Genomic DNA, 21,199 nt, shown 5'->3' on the forward strand with positions numbered 1-21,199 from the left:
AAATGACAGTAACTTTATTCCTGTAGCGGACGGTGTCAGGGAAGTTCTCCTATTACTTATTTTTGCTCATAAAGTTAATTTACTCGAGTCCTGAGAGACAAGGACAGCGCTGCGGAGTGGATGAGGTGTTGTTATAATTCATCCGGTTATAGGTCATAAATCTCAATGTTTACAAGATCACTTCAATCACTGCGCCATTTTCAGACCCCCCCGCCCTTTTTTCCCCTCATTCGCCATTACTTCCTCACCGCCAGCATTGCGCCATCACTGTAATCTATCACATTTAATCTTGTGAAGCAGAGCGGCAGCTCGCCTCTTTAATATACGATTAAAACCAGGGCTGTGCGGCAGGGCGCTGGCATCTGATGCCGACACAAAGCAGCGGGTCGCTGAGATTTGGAATTCTCTTTCTACTTGTTGAGTGGCAGCGGTTGTGGAGCGCAGATTCATTCCGTCTGTAGTTGGGCAGGAATCAAAGAGGCGCCGACGCACTGTTGAAGTTTATTTGCTGGGGGTCTGTGCTTCAGGGGTTAACATTACGGGGATAATTGTAATATGTCCAAGAACAAGAAGTTACGTCCTGTTTTCTGATTTTAAGTTATTGGCCAAAAAGAAAAAAGAAGAAGAGACTAGCAGACTAATATTAGGTCTGTACTGGGTTTTATTTTGTTCTCATTCACTGAAAGCAAACAGAGATTATAGAAATGGAATATCATCTATACCGGAAGTCTCCAACCAGTGGCTGGTTGAGGAACTACAACTGCGAGCATGCCCTGACGACAGCAGCTGAGATCTATAGTTTCATAAAAGCTGGAGAGTGACAGGTTGAAGAATAATGATTTAAAGGGGTTACACAGCGTTAGAAAAACTTGGCCACTTTCTTCCAGAGACAGCACCACTCGTCTCCAGTTTCGGTGTGGTTTGCAGTTTAAAATGTCACTTTCGTTTACATTTTTTTTGCAGAAATCAATAGTACAGGAGATTTTAAGAAACTTTGTAATTGGGTTTATTAGCCGAAAAATGCATTTTTATCATGAAAAAGCAGTTTAAATGTCTCCCCCCTGTCTTCATTGATCTCCTATGGAAAGGGGAGGGGTGGAGGGAGATGAGGCAGCAAAACGCGGCAACAAAGAGTTAATTTTTACATCTATATCACCGGGCTATCTCCTCTGACAGCACTGACCTCTCTGACCTCTGAATACCGGATTGTTTGCATAATCGTTAACGGTAAACGATCTCAAACGACCGCTATTTTGAAAGACCTGAAATCGTTCACCTATTTACATGGAACGATAATCGTTACTTATGATCGTTCTTGCGGTCGTCTTGTCGTTGCTATTGCGTTCGTAGCTACTTTGAACGACCGAACGACATCTTATTCAATGCCAAAGATTTACGAACGAGCAACGATAAAAATACGTCCAGGTCTTATTAAGCGATCAACGATTTCTCGTTTGGTCGTTAATCGTCAACTGCTATTCAACTGAACGATTATCGCTTAGATTCGAACGATTTAACGATAATCTGAATGATAATCGTCCCGTGGAATAGGGAGTAAAATCTGCGGAATACCGCCTGCCGCCTGTTTCTTTTTTTTTTTTTTTTTTTTTTTTTTTTATTATATTTTTATTAGTTTTTGAAGCAAGTTTTAACAACAACAAGGCCTATATATGGCCTAAAAAACAATAAAACAATTAATATAAGTAAGAGAAGAAACATAAAGAAAGAAAGAAAAACAACTGAGAAAATAGCCTGCCGCCTGTTTCAATGGGACGGCTTGCGCGCCTACACTTCTGACGCTCTCCGCTCAAGGAATTGACATGTCCGCCGCAGAATTCCGCAGATTTTCCTCTGTGAGAACTGGGCCTTAGGGTAGGTTCACATGTACCAAGTTCGCTGCAGATTTTACACTGCAATTTACTATTAGGGCCCAATTATACTACGGATTCGCGTGGAGATTCCGCTGGGGACTCTGTGCCAAATCTCTGCTGCTATGTTTTTGAATGGGATGGCTCGCGCGCCTCTCCAGTCAGAGAATTGGCATGTCCCACTGCCCCGCTGCAGTCAGTGATTGGCTAAGCGGACTGTCAGTGGACCGGATCCCAAAGAAGCAGCCGGGAGCACACCAGAGGAACGGGAGCAAGTAAGCATGGTGGGGGAGATTTATCAAACATGGTGTAAAGTTAAACTGGCCCAGTTGCCCCTAGCAACCAATCAGATTCCTCCTTTCATTCCTCACAGACTCTTTGGAAAATGAAAGGTGGAATCTGATTGGTTGCTAGGGGCAACTGGGCCAGTTTCACTTTACACCATGTTTGATAAATCTTCCCCGGTGTGTTTATTATTTTTACCTTCCTGGCATACAAGTTGTTAAAGAAAGCTGCCATTACATTCTCATGGTGGAAGTAAATTCTGCTGTAAGAATGGAGGGCTATAGACGGCGACGCTATGTGCAGTGTGAAATCCGCTGTAAACTTATTACATGTGAACTGACTTTTAAGGAGGACAAGAATGGAGCTGTTTTTGGAAGAAAGCAGTCATATTTTTCTAAGCCTGAAAAATGTTTCCTTTATGCTCCATGTATATGACCTTTCCTACTGGAGTGCACTTCCCCTTTAAGTGCATTATCTATGTGATCTGCAAACTAGTTATTCCTAGGGGATAGGAGGAGAAGAACTGGCTGTTTCACTCCATTTCCTGTTTGTCAACCTCTTTACCTGCAGCTGCTGTTACCTTTGGGGCTCAACGTCACTTTGTGCGTTTTGTTTCTTTTAAATAAAGCTTGAGAAGAGGGGGAAAAAAAAGAAGTCCAGATCCAAAGTGCAGAAGCTGCCACAAGCTGGGAGTGATTGGAGTTTGCTGGGAGAGAGGTATGTGCCCAGCTGGTGACCCTGGCACTCAGCCGCCCTGCCCCCCTCTCTTCTCCCTGTCCCGTCCAGGTATACCCCCCTCTGTATCAGGTGATCCCACCACACCCTGCTCTCCTGGGAACCTGCATGTCATTGCTACACCCAGAGACAGCAGGAAGTGACTGGCAGCCTGAGATTCCCTTATACACAGCTCCAAACCTCCTGCTGCTTTGCAGTTTCTATACATGTCGTTTGTGGTACACAGCCGGCGCCCAGCAGCTTCCAGTGTTAATTCTATAGATCATCCGATGAGTTTCCGCTAATCCAAAGCCGGTAATTCCTGAAATCTTCGGTAGAAACTATAAGTCCAAGAACTACAGCGACGTCATGTGATTGCCGCTGTCATGTGAATAAAGCTGAGTCGTAGTTTAGGAAATGTTGTGGAACTTTCTAATATACTTTGTGGATCAGTTTCTCATACGTTATTCTATTGCTGTCAGGGAATAGGAACATGGTTGTTCTTATCCGCAGGCTGGGAAATCCTGTAGAACCCATGGTTTTCATAATGGGGGGGTTTGGCATAGCTTTATCCAGTGTAGACAATGCTCTGTGAGCTAAACACCCTGGACTCTGGGCCGATACATTGTACATAGCTAGTCCTGCTCTCATCTGAGGTGATATAATTGTATCCAGTCTACATGATGCTCTGTGAGCTAAACAGCCTGGACTCCAGACTAAGGGTATGTGCACACTGCGGAAAAGCGACGTAAACTACGTCATGGAATCCGCTACTCATGGACTGCGGCGGGCACGCGTGTCTCCGTCCGTGTCATAGACTCCATTCTATGCACGGGCGGATTCTGTCATCCGTCGAAAGAATGAATGTGTTCATTCTTTGGACAGACTACGGAATCCGCCCGTGCATAGAATGGAGTCTATGACACGGGCGGAGACGACGCGCCTGCCGCAGTCCGCGAGCGGCGGATTTTGCGACTGATTTTACATCGCTTTTCCGAAGTGTGCACATACCCTAAGGGTCCATTTACACAGAAAGATTATCTGACCGATTATCTGCCAAAGATTTGAAGCCAAAGCCAGGAATGGATTTGAAAAGAGGAGAAATCTCAGTCTTTCCTTTATGACCTGATCTGTTTATCGTCTGTTTCTGGCTTTTGCTTCAAATCTTTGGCACATAATCTGTCAGATAATCTTTCTGTGTAAATGGACCCTAAGGGTGCCTTTACACAGAGAGATTTATCTGACAGATTTTTGAAGCCAAAGCCAGGAACAGACTATAAATGGAGAACAGGTCATACAGGAAAGGCTGAGATTATGCCTCTTTTCAAATCCATTCCAGGTTTCATCTACAATACCTGACATAATAGCACAGCGTTCTGCACTGATATGCTTGACACCATGCTGGACACCCAACAGACCCGATTAAAGTCATTGGCGTCTGTTGGGGGAAGCTGGAGCGAAACAGTAAAATAAACAAAACTGATGTGAATCTCCAGCCTTATACAATCCTCTGTGAGCCTAAGGCTGGGTTCACACTACGTATATTTCAGTCAGTATTATGGTCCTCATATTGCAACCAAAACCAGGAGTGGATTGAAAACACAGAAAGGATCTGTTCACACAATGTTGAAATTGAGTGGATGGCCGCCATATAATGGCAAATATTTGCTGTTATTTTAAAACAACGGCTGTTATATTGAAAAAAATGGCCGTTATTTACTGTTATATGGCGGCCATCCACTCAACTTCAACATTGTGTGAACAGATCCTTTCTGTGTTTTTAATCCACTCCTGGTTTTGGTTGCAATATGAGGACCACAATACTGACTGATATATATGTAGTTTACACAGAGAGATTGATCTGACAGATTTTTGAAGCCAAAGCAAATAATGACTTTGAAAAGTGGATAGATCTCAGTCTTTCCTTTATTACCTGTTCTCTGTTTCTAGTCTGATTCTTGCTTTGGCTTCAAAAATCTGTCTGATAAATCTTTCGCACATAACACTTCGTACATTACACTGTGAGCCTCTAGCTTTATACAATCCTCTATGAGCCTAAAACGGGGATGGGAAAGCTTCGGCCCTCCAGCCGAAGTGTTAGCTTCAGCTGTCCAGGCATGATGGGAATTGTAGTTTTGCAACAGCTGGAGGGCCGAAGGTTCCCCATCCCTGACCTGACACTTCATACGATCCTCTGTGAGCCTAAGGGTGGGTTCACACTGAGGAATTCTTGCGGATAAATTCCGCAGAATGCCGTCACCTGTGCGCACCCGCGCGCCTCTCCACCCGTGCCATGGACACCATTCTATGCACGGGCGGATTCCGCATTCCACCGAAAGAATTGACACGTCAATTCTTTTGGCAGAATGCGGAATCCGCCCGTGCATAGAATGGTGTCTATGGCACGGGCGGAGAGGCGCGCGTACAGGCGATGGAATTCCGCAGAATTTATCTGCGAAAATTCCTCAGTGGGAACCCACCCTAAAGGTGGATTCACAGGTGGAATCTGCTCAGAGAAGTTCCCGCGGATTCCGTCTCTCGCCCCCACTCGCGGCCTCACACAGCTCTGCCCGTGCCATAGACTCCATTCCATGCGCAGGTGGATTCCGCTGTCAGTTTTTTCAGGGGAACGCGGAATAGAGTCTATGGTACAGGCAGAGGTGGGGCTCATGAACAAGGGCGAGCAACGGAATCCGCAGGAACTTCTCTGCGCAGATTCCTCAGTGTGAACCCACCCGAACACTACTTACAATCCTCTGTGAGCCTAATGGTGAGAGATTTATCTGACAGATTTTTGAAGCCAAAGCCAGGAATGGATTTGAAAACAAGAGAAATATCAGTCTTTCCTTTATGACCTTTATGATCTGTTTATAGTCTGTTCCTGGCTTTGGTTTAAAAAAAATCTGTCAAATAGTCTGTTTAAACGCACCATAACACTTCATGCAATGCTCTATAAGGCTAATAGTTTGTACAATCCTCTGTGAGCCTAAGGGTGCCTTTACACAGAGAGGTTTATCCGACAGATTTTTAAAGCCAAAGCCAGGAAAGGATTTGAAAACAAGTGAACTGGGGGAGATTGATCAAACATGTTGTAAAGCAGTGCTTCTCAAACTGTGAGGCAGGCCTCACCAGTGAGGCGCCCCCTAGTTGTTGGTGAGGCCCAGCTGGGGAGTCAGTATTCACAAAAGTGACTATAAGCTGCACAGTTCTTTCCCTAAATGCAACAATCTCTGATTAAGGAACATTATTGACTCATTTTGTGCTTATTTAATGTTATACAGAGGTTAGGAGACAAATGAAGGGTAGACTGAGCAATAGTTTTAATCTTTGCATGGACTTCCATCACAGATGGTGAGGCCCGGCATCTTCTTGGTCAGTCTGGTGAGGCCCAGGCATCATTTTGTCTATTAGGTGAGGCTCTAATAGAAAAAGTTTGAGAAGCACTGGTGTAAAGTGAAACTGGCTCAGTTGCCCCTAGCAACCAATCAGATTCCACTTTTCATTCCTCACAGACTGTTTGGAAAATGAAAGGTGGAATCTGATTGGTTGCTAGGGGCAACTGAGCCAGTTTCACTTTACACCATGTTTGGTAAATCTCCCACTTTGTGCTTTATCTAAATTTCCCCTGTTTTTTTCTCTTTGCTCACAGAATTTTCGGCTGAGTCCTCCGCTGCCAAAAAGTGAAGATGCCAGAATTTCTAGACACAGGTAAATTTAGTTGTTTTTTTTTCTGGCAATGGCGGTGATGTTGCTTTGTATTATGGGGGTTCACTGCTGATGATCTCATTTTAGGGACGATCTCTGTGGACAAGCAGAAAGTGCTGCAGATCACTGACCGACTGCAGAAGAAACTGAAGGATAAGGGGGAGCTCTCGCACCATGAGAAGCTGTGTATCCTGCGTGACACGCTGGCGAGTCCGCTGTTTAACCAGATCCTTACCGTGCAGCAGTCAATCAAACAACTGAAGGAGCAGGTAGGTGTGGGCTGTCATCGCTGTCATTCTCTGTCATGATCCCCTCACGATCTCCAGTCCTTTTCCTAAAGGCCCCATATTCCAGGGGAAGCAAGCGCCAACCTGTCAGGTCAGCACTCGCTTTCTCCTTGCCCTCTGCTCACTACCTGTGCTATTACAGGCACAGAGAGAGCGAGGAGGAGCAGGAGGAGTTGCCTGGAGGATCCTTAGAGCGGTTGTCCATTGAAGTCAGCAATGCTCTGCTGCTGCTGTTCCTATTAGGGTATGTACACACTGAGAAATTATCATGCAATTTCGAGCGGATTCCACGTTAAAATGCGCTCAGGATCCGCTCGAAATTTTGCCCGTAAAAAAAAATGACAGTCTTGGCTCCCATTGTTTTCTATTGTATTTCCACGCATTAGTGCACACAGTGGAAATTTCCGTCCGGACTCCGCGTTGCACCCGAAGAATCGTTGGCTTCTTTCTTTTGGCGCATTCTGCTAGAGGAATCCCATAGTTAATGGGGCTTAAATTCCGCTCCTATTCTTCCAGAGCAGAAAAGGAGAGGAATTTCAAGCAGAAATCTTTCCTCCTCAATTCCTTGAGGAATCCGCGAGAATTCCTCAGTGTGCACATACCCTTAGGGTATGTTCAGACTGAGGAATCCGCGCAGAAAAGTTCTGGTGGATCCTGTCGCTCGCCACTGCTCACAGCTGCGCGCATCTCTTCCCGTGTCATAGACTCCATTCTATGCTCTGGTGGATTCCGCTGTCCGTCCAAAGAACGAACAGGTTCATTCTTTGGACGGATGGTGGAATCTGCTTGATCATAGGCGGAGATGCGTGTGTCCCTAAGCGGTGGCGAGCGACGTGTGGATTCCTCAGTTTAAACATACCTTTATATGGAGTGCCGAGCAGCAGCAGACCGTCACTGACATGATCTGGGATTTAAAGGGCCAGAATTCAAGTCAAAATAAAAACTGGGTGGAAACATAACAAAGAAGATCGTGACATTGTTAGAGCACGAGATCCGGAATCCTGGCAGTGATCTGTGAGTGGTAGGACAGTTCTGCGGGGGGGCAGAGGGACGGTTGAGAAGAGCTTTTGTATTATGTTCCCACACCCCCTGCCTGCAGCAGATTTGTCATCTTGGCCCAGAGTTCTCCTTTAAGATGCATGGATTAGCCCCAGTCTGTACCCAGGCTAACCAATTCAGTTTTGAAGATGTCAGTAGTGTTGAATGAACTTGCTGAACGTTTGGGTGACACGTATCTTTTTGGGATTTTCTTTTGTAATGTGACCAACAGTCTGGTTACAGGTGACCTTGTCTCTATTGTATAGACCAGTGATGTCAAATTTGCAGCCCTGTGGCCCTCCAGCTGTTACAGAACTACAATTCCCATCATGCCTGGACAGCCAAAGCTTTTTGTAACAGCTGAAGGAGGCGCAGGTTTGACACCCCTGTGCTATAGAACCACAACATTGATTTGAATTAATTTTCCCTATAAAGAACTTTCTTTTGTTTCAAAACTAGTTACATGTAACCATATGAGATAGTTGGAAAACGGTAAAAATTCACAATCTGCGCTTTCATTACTAATGCATCCTGGAATTACTTCAGTAATCGGGAATTGCAGATTTTTTTTAATGGGACTTTTCAGCTTTTCTGCCCGTAATGTGGATTTTAATTAATTTGGCTGCAACCAATTGTAATTTTTTTTTTTTTTTTTTAGCTGAACCGCATGCCAGCCGACCGTTCTGCAGAATTTGATTTCACGAAGAAAGGCTTATTGGTATTTGAAGCCGACTCTTCTGCCCAGTTGCGAAACAAGAGCAACTCTTTGTCCTTTGACAACTTCGTCTCGTCTAGGTCTCCCCTTGTCAACCCCAACTCGGGCACGGAGGAGTTCACAAAAAAAATTCAGCAGATGGCCGAGGTGAGTGATCGCCTTTCCGAATAAAAAATAAATTAATAAATAGTTTAAATAAACTTTTTATATTTAGATTTATTTTTTTATTTTTTACATTTTTATCTTTATTTTAATATAATCATAAAAATCTTGCAAATTTTATTCTCACAACCAGGCTTAAAGAGGTACTCTGGGCTGGGTCATTTTTATTGTACTCTGGGCTGTTCACTGAAAATGACCCCAGCCCGGAGTACCTTTAAATCTAAGCAGAAACTTTTGTTCTATGCAGATTTCCCAGCAGTGTACAGTGACCGGTAATACCAGTATATAGGTAACAGAGGTAACATAGTAACATAGTAAATAGGGTTGAAAGAAGACAAGAGTCCATCAGGTTCAACCTAGGAAAATCCTACTGTGTTGATCCAGGAAGGCGAAAAACCCCTATGGGGCAGAAGACAAACGCCCCACCACAGGGAGAAACTCCCCCCCCTCCCCCGACTGCAATGGCAACCAGAACAATCCCCGGATCAACGTATCACCAGAAATCTAATGCCCATAACTTGTAATATTATATTTTTCAAGAAAATCATCCAGGCCTCCCTTGAACTTATTTAATGAATCAGCCATGACAACATCATGTGGCAGAGAGTTCCACAGTCTTACCGCTCGTACAGTAAAGAACCCGCATCGATGCTGATGATGAAATCTTCTTTCCTCTAGACGTAGAGGATGCCCCCTTGTCATTGTTACAGACCTAGGAGTAAAAAGACCACTACAAAAATCTCTGTACTGTCCATTCATATATTTGTACATTGTGATCAGATCGCCCCTAAGACGTCTTTTTTCTAGCGTAAATAACCCCAAGCGTGATAACCTGTCCTGGTACTGTAACCCACCCATTCCCTTAATGACCTTTGTTGCCCTCCTCTGCACCCGCTCTAGTTCAGCTGTGTCCTTCTTATATACCGGTGCCCAAAACTGTACACAGTATTCCATGTGTGGTCTGACCAGTGATTTATAAAGAGGCAAAACTATGTTCTCATCTTTAGCATCTATACCTCTTTTGATGCACCCCATTATTTTATTAGCCTTGGCAGCTGCTGCCTGGCACTGATCACTAAAGTTGAGTTTACTGTCCACCAATACCCCCAGGTCCTTTTCGGAAGTAGTTTTACCCAGTGTTTTATTATTTAGCACATAACTGTACTTATTATTTCTATGGCCCAAATGCATAACCTTACATTTATCCACATTAAACTTCATTTGCCATTTCTCCGCCCAAGCCTCTAGCTTCTCCAAATCCCTCTGTAATATGATATTATCCTCCTCTGTACTGATTACTTTACCCAGTTTAGTATCATCTGCAAAAATGGAGATTCTACTCTGTAGCCCCTCTACAAGATCATTAATAAAAATATTAAAAAGAAGTGGACCCAACACTGACCCCTGTGGTACCCCACTAGTAACTAAAACCCAATCTGAATATGTTCCATCAATGACCACCCTCTGTTTTCTATCACACAACCAGTTACTTACCCATTTGCATACGTTTTCCCCGAGTCCCAGTATCCTCATTTTGTAGACCAACCTTTCATGCGGCACAGTATCAAATGCCTTTGAAAAGTCCAGATACACAACATCCACAGCCTCCCCCAGGTCCAGTCTATAACTTACCTCTTCATAGAAGCCGATCAGATTAGTCTGACAGGACCGATCCCTCATAAATCCATGCTGGTGCTGCGTCATAAGATTATTTTCATTAAGATACTCCAGTATAGCATCTCTTACAATCCCCTCAAATACTTTACCTACTATAGATGTTAGACTTACAGGCCTGTAGTTTCCAGGATCACTCCTTGACCCCTTCTTGAATATTGGTACCACATTAGCTATGCGCCAGTCCTGTGGAAGAATCCCTGTCGTAATAGAATCTTTAAATAATAGGAATAACGGTCTGTCCAACACAGTATTTAATTCTTGCAAAACCCTAGGATGGATACCTTCTGGGCCCGGTGACTTATGGATTTTAATGTTTTTAAGGCGTTTCCCCACTTCTTGTTGTGTTAGGCAGGTGAGATTTATGGGAGGATTAACATTATCCCTAGTCATGTCGTCTGTTATGGGATTCTCCTCTGTGAATACAGTAGAGAAGAATGTATTTAGTAGATTGGCCTTTTCCTCTTCCCCCTCCACCATTACACCCAGATTATTTTTGAGGGGACCAACATTTTCGGTTTTAAGTCTTTTGTTATTTATATAGGTGAAGAACATTTTGGGATTTGTTTTACTTTCTGTGGCTATCCTTCTTTCTGTTGCTATTTTTGCTTCTTTTATTTGCGTTTTACACATTCTATTCTTCTGTCTATAGTTGCTCAATGCTTCCCCACTACCTTCTTGTTTTAGTAGTCTGAATGCTTGTTTCTTATCATTTATTGCACCCCTTACAGCTGTAGTTAACCACATTGGATTTCTCTTATTTCTACTACGTTTATTCCCATATGGTATGTGTCGTTCACACGATTTACCCAGGATGCTCTTAAATATGTCCCATTTCTCTTGTGTACTTTTATTTCTGAAGGCATTGTCCCAGTCTATGTTCCCAAGGTCCTCTCTTAGTTTTTGGAAATTAGCCTTCCTGAAATTTAATGTTTTTGTAGCCCCTCTGCTAATCATTTTATTGAAGGATACTTGAAAACTTACTATGTTATGGTCACTATTACCTAGGTGACCCCCCACCTCTATTTTTGATATTCTGTCGGGCCTATTGGTTAAGATCAGGTCCAGAAGGGCCCCCCCTCTTGTTGGTTCCTCTACTAGTTGGGAAAGGTAATTATCTTTTACTATTTCCAAAAACACGCTTCCCTTCCTGGAGCTGCAGGTTTCTGCTTTCCAGTTGATATTTGGGTAGTTAAAGTCCCCCATAATAATGACTTCCCCCTGCTTCGCTGCCGCATCTATTTGTCTTATAAGAAGATTTTCTGATTCTTCCACTATACTTGGAGGTTTATAACTCACTCCTATAAGAATTTTATTATTCTTTGTCCCTCCCCTTATTTCTACCCAAAGAGACTCCACATTATCATCACATATATTCTCCCACAGAATAGGCTTAAGGCATGATTTAACATATAGACAGACCCCTCCCCCTTTCTTATTTTTACGGTCATTTCTGAATAGACTATAACCCTGGATATTAACGGCCCAGTCATAGGTCTCGTCCAGCCATGTCTCGCTTATCCCCACTATATCATATTTCTCTTCAACCATTATGAGTTCTAATTCCTCAGCTTTATTAGTGAGGCTTCGAGCATTAGTATACATACATTTAATATATTTGTCCATATTCCCTTTCCTTTTATCACTAGTGACTATTCTAACCCCTCCCGCCGCTCCACCCCCAGTTCCATAATCTAGGCCCAGCTCTCCATCTACTCTGTCTTCACTTACTATATTGTAGTTGCCCTCCCCCCCGGTCCCTAGTTTAAACACTCCTCCAACCTCTTAGCCATCTTCTCCCCCAGCACGGCTGCACCCTCCCCATTGAGATGCAGCCCGTCCCTACCGTAGAGCCTGTAACCGACCGAGAAGTCGGCCCAGTTCTCCATGAACCCAAACCCCTCTATCCTACACCAGCTCTTGAGCCACTTATTTACCTCCCTAATCTCCCGCTGTCTCTCAGGTGTGGCTCGTGGTACAGGTAATATTTCGGAAAAAATCACCTTGGAGGTCCTAGTTTTAAGCTTCCTGCCTAAGTCCCTGAAATCATTTTTAAGGACCCGCCACCTACCTCTAACTTTATCATTGGTGCCAATGTGCACCATGACTGCTGGGTCATCGCCAGCCCCTCCCAGTAATCTGTCAGCCCGATCCGCGATGTGACGAACTCGAGCGCCAGGAAGGCAACACACTGTTCGACGATCCCGGTCTTTGTGACAGATTGCCCTGTCTGTCCCCCTAATAATTGAGTCCCCCACTACCAGTACCTGCCTGGCCTGCCCTGAACTCCTGTTTCCCACCTTACTGGAGCAGACACCCCCCTGGCTTTCAGAGGCAGTGTCCTGCTGCAGCAATGCCACCCCTGAATCAACATCCCCCTCATCCGCCAATTTGGCAAACTTGTTGGGGTGTGCCAGATCAGGACTGGCCTCCCTCACACTCTTCCCTCTACCCCTTTTTCTAACTGTGACCCAACTAGCTGCCTCTTCCTCCTGTACCTCCATGCTATCACACTCTCCCCCATCTACCCCTTGGAGTGCTTGCTCAGTGAGAAGCAGACCCCTTTCCAGTTTGCCAATGCATCTCAATCGTTGCAGCTGCTCATTTAGATCCAGGATCTGGGCTTCCAAACCAGCAACATGCACACATCTCCCACAATGGTATGCACCCTCGATCGGTTGATCAAGGATTGCATACATCGCACAAGATGTACATTGGGCCGCATTGTCAAACATGGCGCTCATTTATATGGGGATATTATGTATAAAGAAAGAAAAAACAAACAAGCGACAAAAGCAAACAATGTGTTCAAAAGCAAATAAACTATTTGTTTTCCTCTAAAACTCCCCGAATCTAAAGTCCCAGAATATTAAAGTCCCACACTTGAGACAAAAACACACTTCAGATCAAAAACTCGCACGCTCCAAAACTCGCTCACAATACAATATAGAAGTACTTAGCTTGCAGAGTTTGTTGCTTCTGGCTCCTGTGTTTGAGAGGTACACAGTAGCTGCTGCTTACAGCTCAGTACTTCTCCATGTAGAATGACCCCCATAAAGGTCACGGAACACACCCAGAAGCCTTTGATCATTTATGTGTCTTTTGTGTCCTATGGTCTATGGGGCTTGCTGTAAAGCATATTTCTAAATGTTGTTAAAATAGCTCAGGCAAGAAAGCAGCCCCATAATTTTTTTTTTATAAAATTACAAAAAAATGGAAAGAAATTAAAAGATAAGAACATGTTTCAGTATCTGGCTCTAATCAGTAAGAAAAATCCAGGTGATACATTTCCTTTAAGGGTATAAACACACACACTGTATACACAGCGTATTTACTGCTGCGATACGCAGCAAATACGCAACACATACGCAGCAGATTAGATCTAAATAACTGAACACAGCATCAAATCTGCACCATCAAATCTGCTGCGTATACAGTGTGTGTGTTTGTACCCTAATAGTCAAATGGGAGGGAATTTTTTATTAACTCCCATTATTAGGGTGCCTTCACACGTGCTAGATCGGCTGCAGTGCCAGTTCTTTTCTATGAGAATACATACTCACAGTAGGGTTGACATCCCACTGCGAGTAGGTTAACCCCCCGCCGTCCGGACCATACATCGGGGGTTCCAGGCGTCTGCACGTCCCGCTCAGCCAATCTGTGCGCTGCCCCGCCGCAGCCACTGATTGGCTGAGCAGGACGTCCAGACGGGAACCCCCGAAGCAAGCTGGAACGTGGAGCAGCTTACCAGTTACCAGTATAGGTTGATTTTATTCGATAGTTGAAGTTTCATGGTTGGAAAACGCCTTTAAACCTTTGCTTATTATGGACTTAAAGGGGTTTGTCCAGGATTAAAAAAACATGGCTGCTTTCTTCCAAAACACATGCTCAGTTTATTTTAGGTTGTAATACCACACAATCTGAGAACAAGAGTGGCGCTGTTTTTGGAGAAAAGCAGCTCTGTTTTTTTTTTTTACTCCTGGGTGACCCCTTTAAGAGTATAGTAGGTGGTCTTAATCGGTCACTGCTAGGACTTCCCACTGGACCCCTAAGCCCAAAATGTGCAAAGGAATAAATGACAAGTTAGACTGAACATGTTCTTACAAATATATATCAATCTACTCAGCTCCTCCTGCTCTATACTATGCTGAAATGCATTTTCAATGTGACTGGTCCCCTTTAAGAACACTCCCCAAAAATCGTTAGAAAAATCTGATTGACCACTAATGTGGCCTTCACCGCAGCTTTTCCGAACATAGGGCGAGATTTATCAAACATGGTGTAAAGTGAAACTGGCTCAGTTGCCCCTAGCAACCAATCAGATTTCACCGTTCATTTACCAAAGAGTCTGTGAGGAATGAAAGGTGGAATCTGATTGGTTGCGAGGGGCAACTGAGCCAGTTTCACTTTACACCATGATTGATAAATCTCCTCTATAAACTTCCAATATGTTTTACGTTTGGGTCGACTCCATAAACGCCATTTTTGCCCCCAATTAAAGTAATTTTTTACCATAAAACATAATCCAGCGGAGAAACTCGCAAGTTCATTATTTTCAACCGCAAAAAAACCCCTCAATCTGCGTCGCCAAACACTAGTTAATTCAGTCCCGGTTTAAGCGGGAACTTATCGTACAACTTTATTTAGCCGGAGAATGAAGTGTGAAAATAGTTCTGAAATTCCCGGAGGTTTTCCGGCGCTGCGCTGACTGCATGTGCTGCTCTCTGTTTCGCGGAAAGTAATGAAGTGAGATCCTCCGCAGAATTAATTTATTATCTAAGTGCTGAGTTTGTTCTGTCTTACAGGATATAAATTTCTCCTAGTTCACCGGTCTCCCCGGACCAGATTGAACGTGTTGGCAGAGACATCGGCTCAACAAATCAAAATTCTATTTGTTTTTGTTTTTCATTAGGGCAGGCAAATTGAATATATAGATATCGAGAAACCTCCTGTAGGAGGCCTCGGATTCAGCGTCGTAGCGCTCAAGAATCCTGCCGGGGGAGACGTCGGGGTGTTTGTCAAAGGGGTTCAGGCCGGAAGTCTTGCAGACAGGTAAGATTTAAATATATTTATTTGTTTTCCTTTTATAAATTTGATTTGTTTATCTTTTATTTATTCTTTTTTTTTTTTTTTTTTATGTAACATATCACAGACCCATAATTTATATCAATCTAAAAAACCTCCAGCCATCAGCGGGATAGAAAACGGATGGGAGGGAGATTGGCTGGGAGGGTAATGTTGTGTGACAAAGGATTTTATTTTATCTTATTTTTTTTTTTTGCGTAATGTGGGTAATGATGTGGTGGGTCAGGTAAGGTCAACGTGTTTCACGTCGGTCATTGATACCAGATGGCATCTGCGGCTATTAGAGGTTCAGAACACGAAGAGCAAGTGGAAAATCGGCCAGTTTGGAGCTGATTTCCCAAGACCATTTACTTTTTTTTTTTTTGGAGGGAACAGAATATAAACATAATTTATATGTGTACAAATCGACCTGCAGCGATATTTATGAATGCGGACAAGTATATGACAGGTGTGCCGGGATCAACTCCAAGGAGCAAATGTGTTTTCTTTTATGGGGAGATTTGAAAGGGCGTGTTGACTTTTGCAATTATTTGTTTTACTGCTTTGATACATCTAAGGGGAAAAAAAGTTATAGATAGTACTGCTTATAGTATACTACTTTATCGTGTATACAGCTGTCAGTGAGTGAGTACAGCTCTGGAGTATAATACAGGATGTAACTCAGGATCAGTACAGGATAAGTAATGTAATAAAGACCTAGAGAAAGAGGAGTGTCTGCACCTCACACCCATGGTTCACATTAGTGCCCCTCGGCTATATTTAAAAACCAACACCAGAATGTTGGTATATAATTTAATCAAACCATATTGCCTCATGTACCGCCTGCAGGTCTTCTGGCACACATGAGTCCCTACTCTAAAACAGCACTGTGCCAGTCAGCGACCGCCAACCCCGCCAAGTAAACACCAACAGGGGAGGGAGGGGGCCACAGAATGGCCCTGCAACCCCACTGTCACAGGACCAAACTCCATGAGCCCGCAGGTGCTGCCAGTGGAGAAGGCTGCCTCCAAGCAACACTAGTGTGAACAAGGTGTTACTACTCACCAATGTTCCTGCTGATTGGGGTCACATGGGCCTTACAAGGGAGGAGTGCTAGCCAGAAAGAAAGCCCCCCCCCCCCTGTTGGCGCTTGCATTGCAGGGTTGGCGGTCGCTGAGTAGCTGAGTGTACTTGTTGAACATCCTTGTACTCACTGTTAGAAGTGAACTGTAGTGAAAAGACCACCTTCTGCCATACCAGCTCAGTGATTGCCAGGTTTGGTAGCACAAGTCCCAGGCCTATACAAATGGGTGAAGGTAACTCCTCAAGGCTTCCCAAGGTATTTGAGCGAAGATCTATAGGATACGTCGGCTTAGGCTTTTTGTCCTACTGGGGATCAGTCTCTTGACTTTTGTAGACTGTCCTGACTTTTATAAAGAAGCATCCTGTGCATAGACAAGGTTAACATCTGGGACGGTTACCCCACCTTTGGGTTTAGCACTGCAATTTTATCCATTGTCTGTCTTGGAAGAAATCTGTAACTGTCTCTTTATCTTAAGTTCCTGATAAGGGCTCTGGCCCTGGGCCAGGCCTGGTTATACAGTATACTGCAGCAGGAAATATGTGTGTCTTGCTCTCTTCACTATCCACTAAAAGAAGACCAAAGACAAACTAGCAAAGACCCCTCCTACTAGGAACTAACTACCCTTTTATAGGGTGACTGGGACTAACCTCCTATTGGTGGGGACAGTGTAGGAGAAAGGAGAGGGAAGAAGTGTAATAGGTGGATGTTGTGCAAGGTACCTGCACCTGTGATTGGTGGGACAGTCAAAAGAACATGGTTAACCCTTTTCTTTCAGCTGTGGTCTGACAAACAGCTAGGGGAGAGTGAGACACCAAGTGGTGACAGTGCTGAAGACATCCATCATCCCAGAATGTGACACCTGAGAGATTTACCTTTTACCTGGGTGACACGTGGGTACACCCATACACCAACACACTCAGGCTATATAGATACACGGGATGGGTATATCATACACGGGGCGGGGAAGAAGAAATGATCAAAATTAAAACCCAAGTATGTCCACTATAAACAAAAACTCAAGAAGTGTTATTAGGGGAACTTCCTGCGGCCGCTTAAAAAAAAATTAAATTCCTGTAACAGCTGGAAAATGAGAAGGAGGTGTAATCTGTAGGGCTATAAGGGAAATAGTTGAAATGGAATAAATATAGATTAACCCTGAAAGTCCCAGGAGGCCTCGGTCTGAGTGAAAAGATAAAGATAAACTATTTGAGTATGCAGCCAGATACTCCTCGTACAGTTTCCACGATACCATTATTTTATTTGTTTTAATGGTTGATTATAAATTTAAAACCATAAAATTAATAAAGATAAAAAAAAAAAAAAAAAAAAAAGAGAGAGAGGGACACAACAGGAAAATAAGCATTGAGGTTGGAGTTGAGTGCGCTTGTTCTTCACGACATATCTGATCATTATTCAACCTGCACCAACATAAGGCGTGCACGGACATTACACTGAGTATTGGGGGATCAGTGGTGAGCATATACCTAGATGTATTGCAGTAAGTTGACCTCTTCTTTTTCCCCATTTCAGAGATGGACGTCTTAAGGAGAACGATCAGATCCTGGCCATTAATTACACCCCGCTGGACATGACCGTCTCCCACCAGGAGGCCATATCGCTGCTGCAGCAGTCCTCCGGGCACGTTCACTTAGTTATTGCTAAACAGCCGCCTCCGCTCCTACCCCAGACCCCGATTCCCCAGCAGCAAGAACAGGTAAGTTCCCTGTCTCATTTCTCATTGTTTAGGAGTATCTACAGGTAACTATGCCTTACATAGAGGAAAGAGAAGGGTTCAGTAGCAGCACAGAGTATTTCAGCGAAGGCAGTAACTTGTCTATTCCTAATGTTGGTGAGTGCGGGGCTCCATGTGACAGATGTGGGAATGGAGATTGGTGGAAGGTCTCAGAGTTAAATAGTGAAAGAAACCTGGCCCATAGCAGCACAGAGTATTTCAGAGAAGGCAGTAACCTGTCTATTCCTAATGTTGGTGGCAGAAGTGGGAAAGGAGATGGGTGGAAGGTCTCAGAGAGTTACATGAAAGAAAGAGCATAGGGAAGTTTGGGTTTTTTTTTTGTTTTAAATACAGATGAAGGGACAAGAGGATGTTGAAGGGGGAAGTAGTATGATGATGGAGGGGCAGGAGGATGAGAGCGGTAGTACTATGATGATGGAAGGGCTGGAGGATGAAGGGTGTAGTAGTATGATGATGGAGGGGCAGGAGGATGATGAAGGCATAGTAATATGATGATGGAGGGGTAGTAGTATGATGAAGGAGGTAGTAGTATGATGATGGAGGAGCAGTAGAATAAGGGAGTAGTAGTATGATGTGGGGTGCAGCTGCATCATATGGGTACAAACTACCAGTATATACAGTCAGTCAGTAGAATGCTATCTCTGAGTCTCATATACTGGGGACCTAATAATGGGGTGTGTAATATACTAGGGACCTAATATCGGGGTGTGTAATATACTAGGGACCTAATATCGGGGTGTGTAATATACTGGGGACCTAATACTGGGGTGTGTAATATACTGGGGACCTAATACTGGGATGTGTAATATACTAGGGACCTAATATCGGGGTGTGTAATATACTGGGGGCCTAATATCGGGGTGTGTAATATACTGGGGACCTAATACTGGGGTGTGTAATATACTAGGGACCTAATATCGGGGTGTGTAATATACTGGGGACCTAATACTGGGGTGTGTAATATACTGGGATGTGTAATGCTCCTTTTGTGTTGTTCTGACTGTAAATTCTAACTGGAAAATTTAGAACCCACACCCATGATAGGCCACACCCCATGGAAACCACACCCACAATAAGCCACACCCCTTTTTATAGCTAAAGTGACCTTGTAAACAATTTTCAAATGTTGGCAACTATGGAGGAGTAGAGTAGTAGAGTGAAAGGAACATGGCCCATAGCAGCACAGAGTATTTTAGAAGAGGAGTATGCGGACCTTGTGGATGGCACTTATGTTATAATGTAGAAAAGGCCCCATATGACAATGCTAGGACATTGGAGACATGGGAACTAACAAGTGGAAAGAGGAAGGTTCAGCAGCACAGAGGATTTCTAAAGAGGAGTGTGCTAACCTTGTACTCAGGTGCAATAGGCCGCATAGGATAATATTAGGAGAAGGGGAATAGAGACAAATTATAAGTAACATGTGAAAAATTAGGGATTTGCAGCAGCACAGAGTGTTTCATAAGAGACATGTGTGTGTGTGTGTAGGGGCCCTTATTCATTCTTGGGATTATGATAGTGAGGACAGATTTGTGTGTGATGGGTATGTGTCCTAATATAAAGTGCAAGATTCACAGCAGCACAGAGTATTTATGACACTAGATAAGTTTAGGAGTCTGCTGGTTCAGTATTCTGACAGTAAAAGACGTGAATTTTATAACGTTTCCAGCGCTGTCACTGGGAATAGCTTCACCCCCGGTATGAGCGCGCCCATCGGAGCGCGGCTAATCAGATCAGCATGGGGGCCGATGTGGCGGGCGCGCTCTAGATGAACAGCATATGTACATGCTAAATATGAGCAATTAATAAAATGGCCAACTGCTAATGTTCATCCTAATGGGAGCCATATGGAGCGGCGGCGGGGTCTCCAGCACAAAGCCCCCTAGGCAGAGCGCTCCTCTGACGCCTCCGGCTCTGTCCATATCATACAATAGCGCTGTGTTATTGCGATGCTGCAGGACTGCGCGTCTTCATGGTTTTATTGTAGGATGGGGGGGGAGGCAGATCCGACATTTGGACTTTGTAAAATGGAAAATCTAATTCTGTGTTTCTTTCCCAATGGCAGATCCGCTGGGGCCACATGGAAGAGATTGAGCTGGTTAATGACGGATCAGGATTAGGGTTCGGGATCGTCGGCGGGAAAGCCAGCGGTGTAATTGTGAGAACCATCTTACCCGGGGGACTTGCTGATCGGGTAATTTATCTTCCCATTTTCCATAATATTTAATGCATGGAAAATAATTAGTTCTATATAAACAATATGCGGGGAGTACTGTATATCTTTCCCATCTATCATCGCCAGAACAATCGCGATTCCAGGCCTGTTACGGTTTTTTTTTCTAGTTATTGCAATCTCTGCTATTTTATGTCTTTTAATACAAGAGTCTTCTCGTGTAAGGCATACAGTATGTCAGCCTGGATAGGGAATTATTGCTGTTTTTTTCTGAAACAGCGCCACCTCTTTATACAGGTTAGTTGTAGTATTACATCTAAGTGCCATAAACTTCAATTAAGCTGTGCTGTAATGGACTGAACACAACTTATAGACAGGTGTTGCACTGTTCTTTAGTCAGAAGGGAGACGAGATGTGACTATCATCTATTGACTTCTATGGAATAGTATTGTGGGCATACTCTGTGATGGTGCAGGGGTTATTTTGCAAGAAGGTGAGCTATGGCCATCATCTGTTCATGTTTATCGGACAGTGTTGTGGCCATCCTCTGTGAAAGGAAGCATTGTAAAGGGAAAGGAAGGGAGTTAAGACCATACTTTAATGAATATATAGTCTGGAGAAAAGAAGGGAAAGGTAACATGTTAAAGGATTAAATATGGTTCAAGAGGGAAGTGTTT

At 43.9% G+C, this 21,199-nt stretch overlaps 1 protein-coding gene across 6 annotated transcripts in view; it reads left to right on the forward strand.

The window, feature by feature from the left end:
- Positions 1–2,773: 2,773 nt before the first annotated feature.
- The window catches only part of PATJ (PATJ crumbs cell polarity complex component), a 179,515-nt gene continuing 161,089 nt past the window's right edge, over positions 2,774–21,199 (forward strand). For 4 of the 6 annotated variants that reach the window (XM_069981334.1, XM_069981337.1, XM_069981338.1 and 1 more), the window contains exons 1-7: positions 2,775–2,870; positions 6,517–6,575; positions 6,660–6,841; positions 8,556–8,759; positions 15,361–15,500; positions 18,127–18,310; positions 20,415–20,543. In XM_069981334.1, coding sequence (XP_069837435.1) covers positions 6,554–6,575; positions 6,660–6,841; positions 8,556–8,759; positions 15,361–15,500; positions 18,127–18,310; positions 20,415–20,543 — 861 coding nt within the window. In that variant the 5' untranslated portion in view covers positions 2,775–2,870; positions 6,517–6,553. Of the gene's footprint in view, positions 2,871–3,042; positions 3,183–6,516; positions 6,576–6,659; positions 6,842–8,555; positions 8,760–15,360; positions 15,501–18,126; positions 18,311–20,414; positions 20,544–21,199 lie in introns of those variants that run through there. The other 2 variants (XM_069981340.1, XM_069981335.1) reach the window with 2 other exon arrangements.

Source organism: Dendropsophus ebraccatus, chromosome 8 (genome assembly GCF_027789765.1).
Source record: "Dendropsophus ebraccatus isolate aDenEbr1 chromosome 8, aDenEbr1.pat, whole genome shotgun sequence".
Taxonomy (NCBI): Eukaryota; Metazoa; Chordata; class Amphibia; order Anura; family Hylidae; genus Dendropsophus; species Dendropsophus ebraccatus.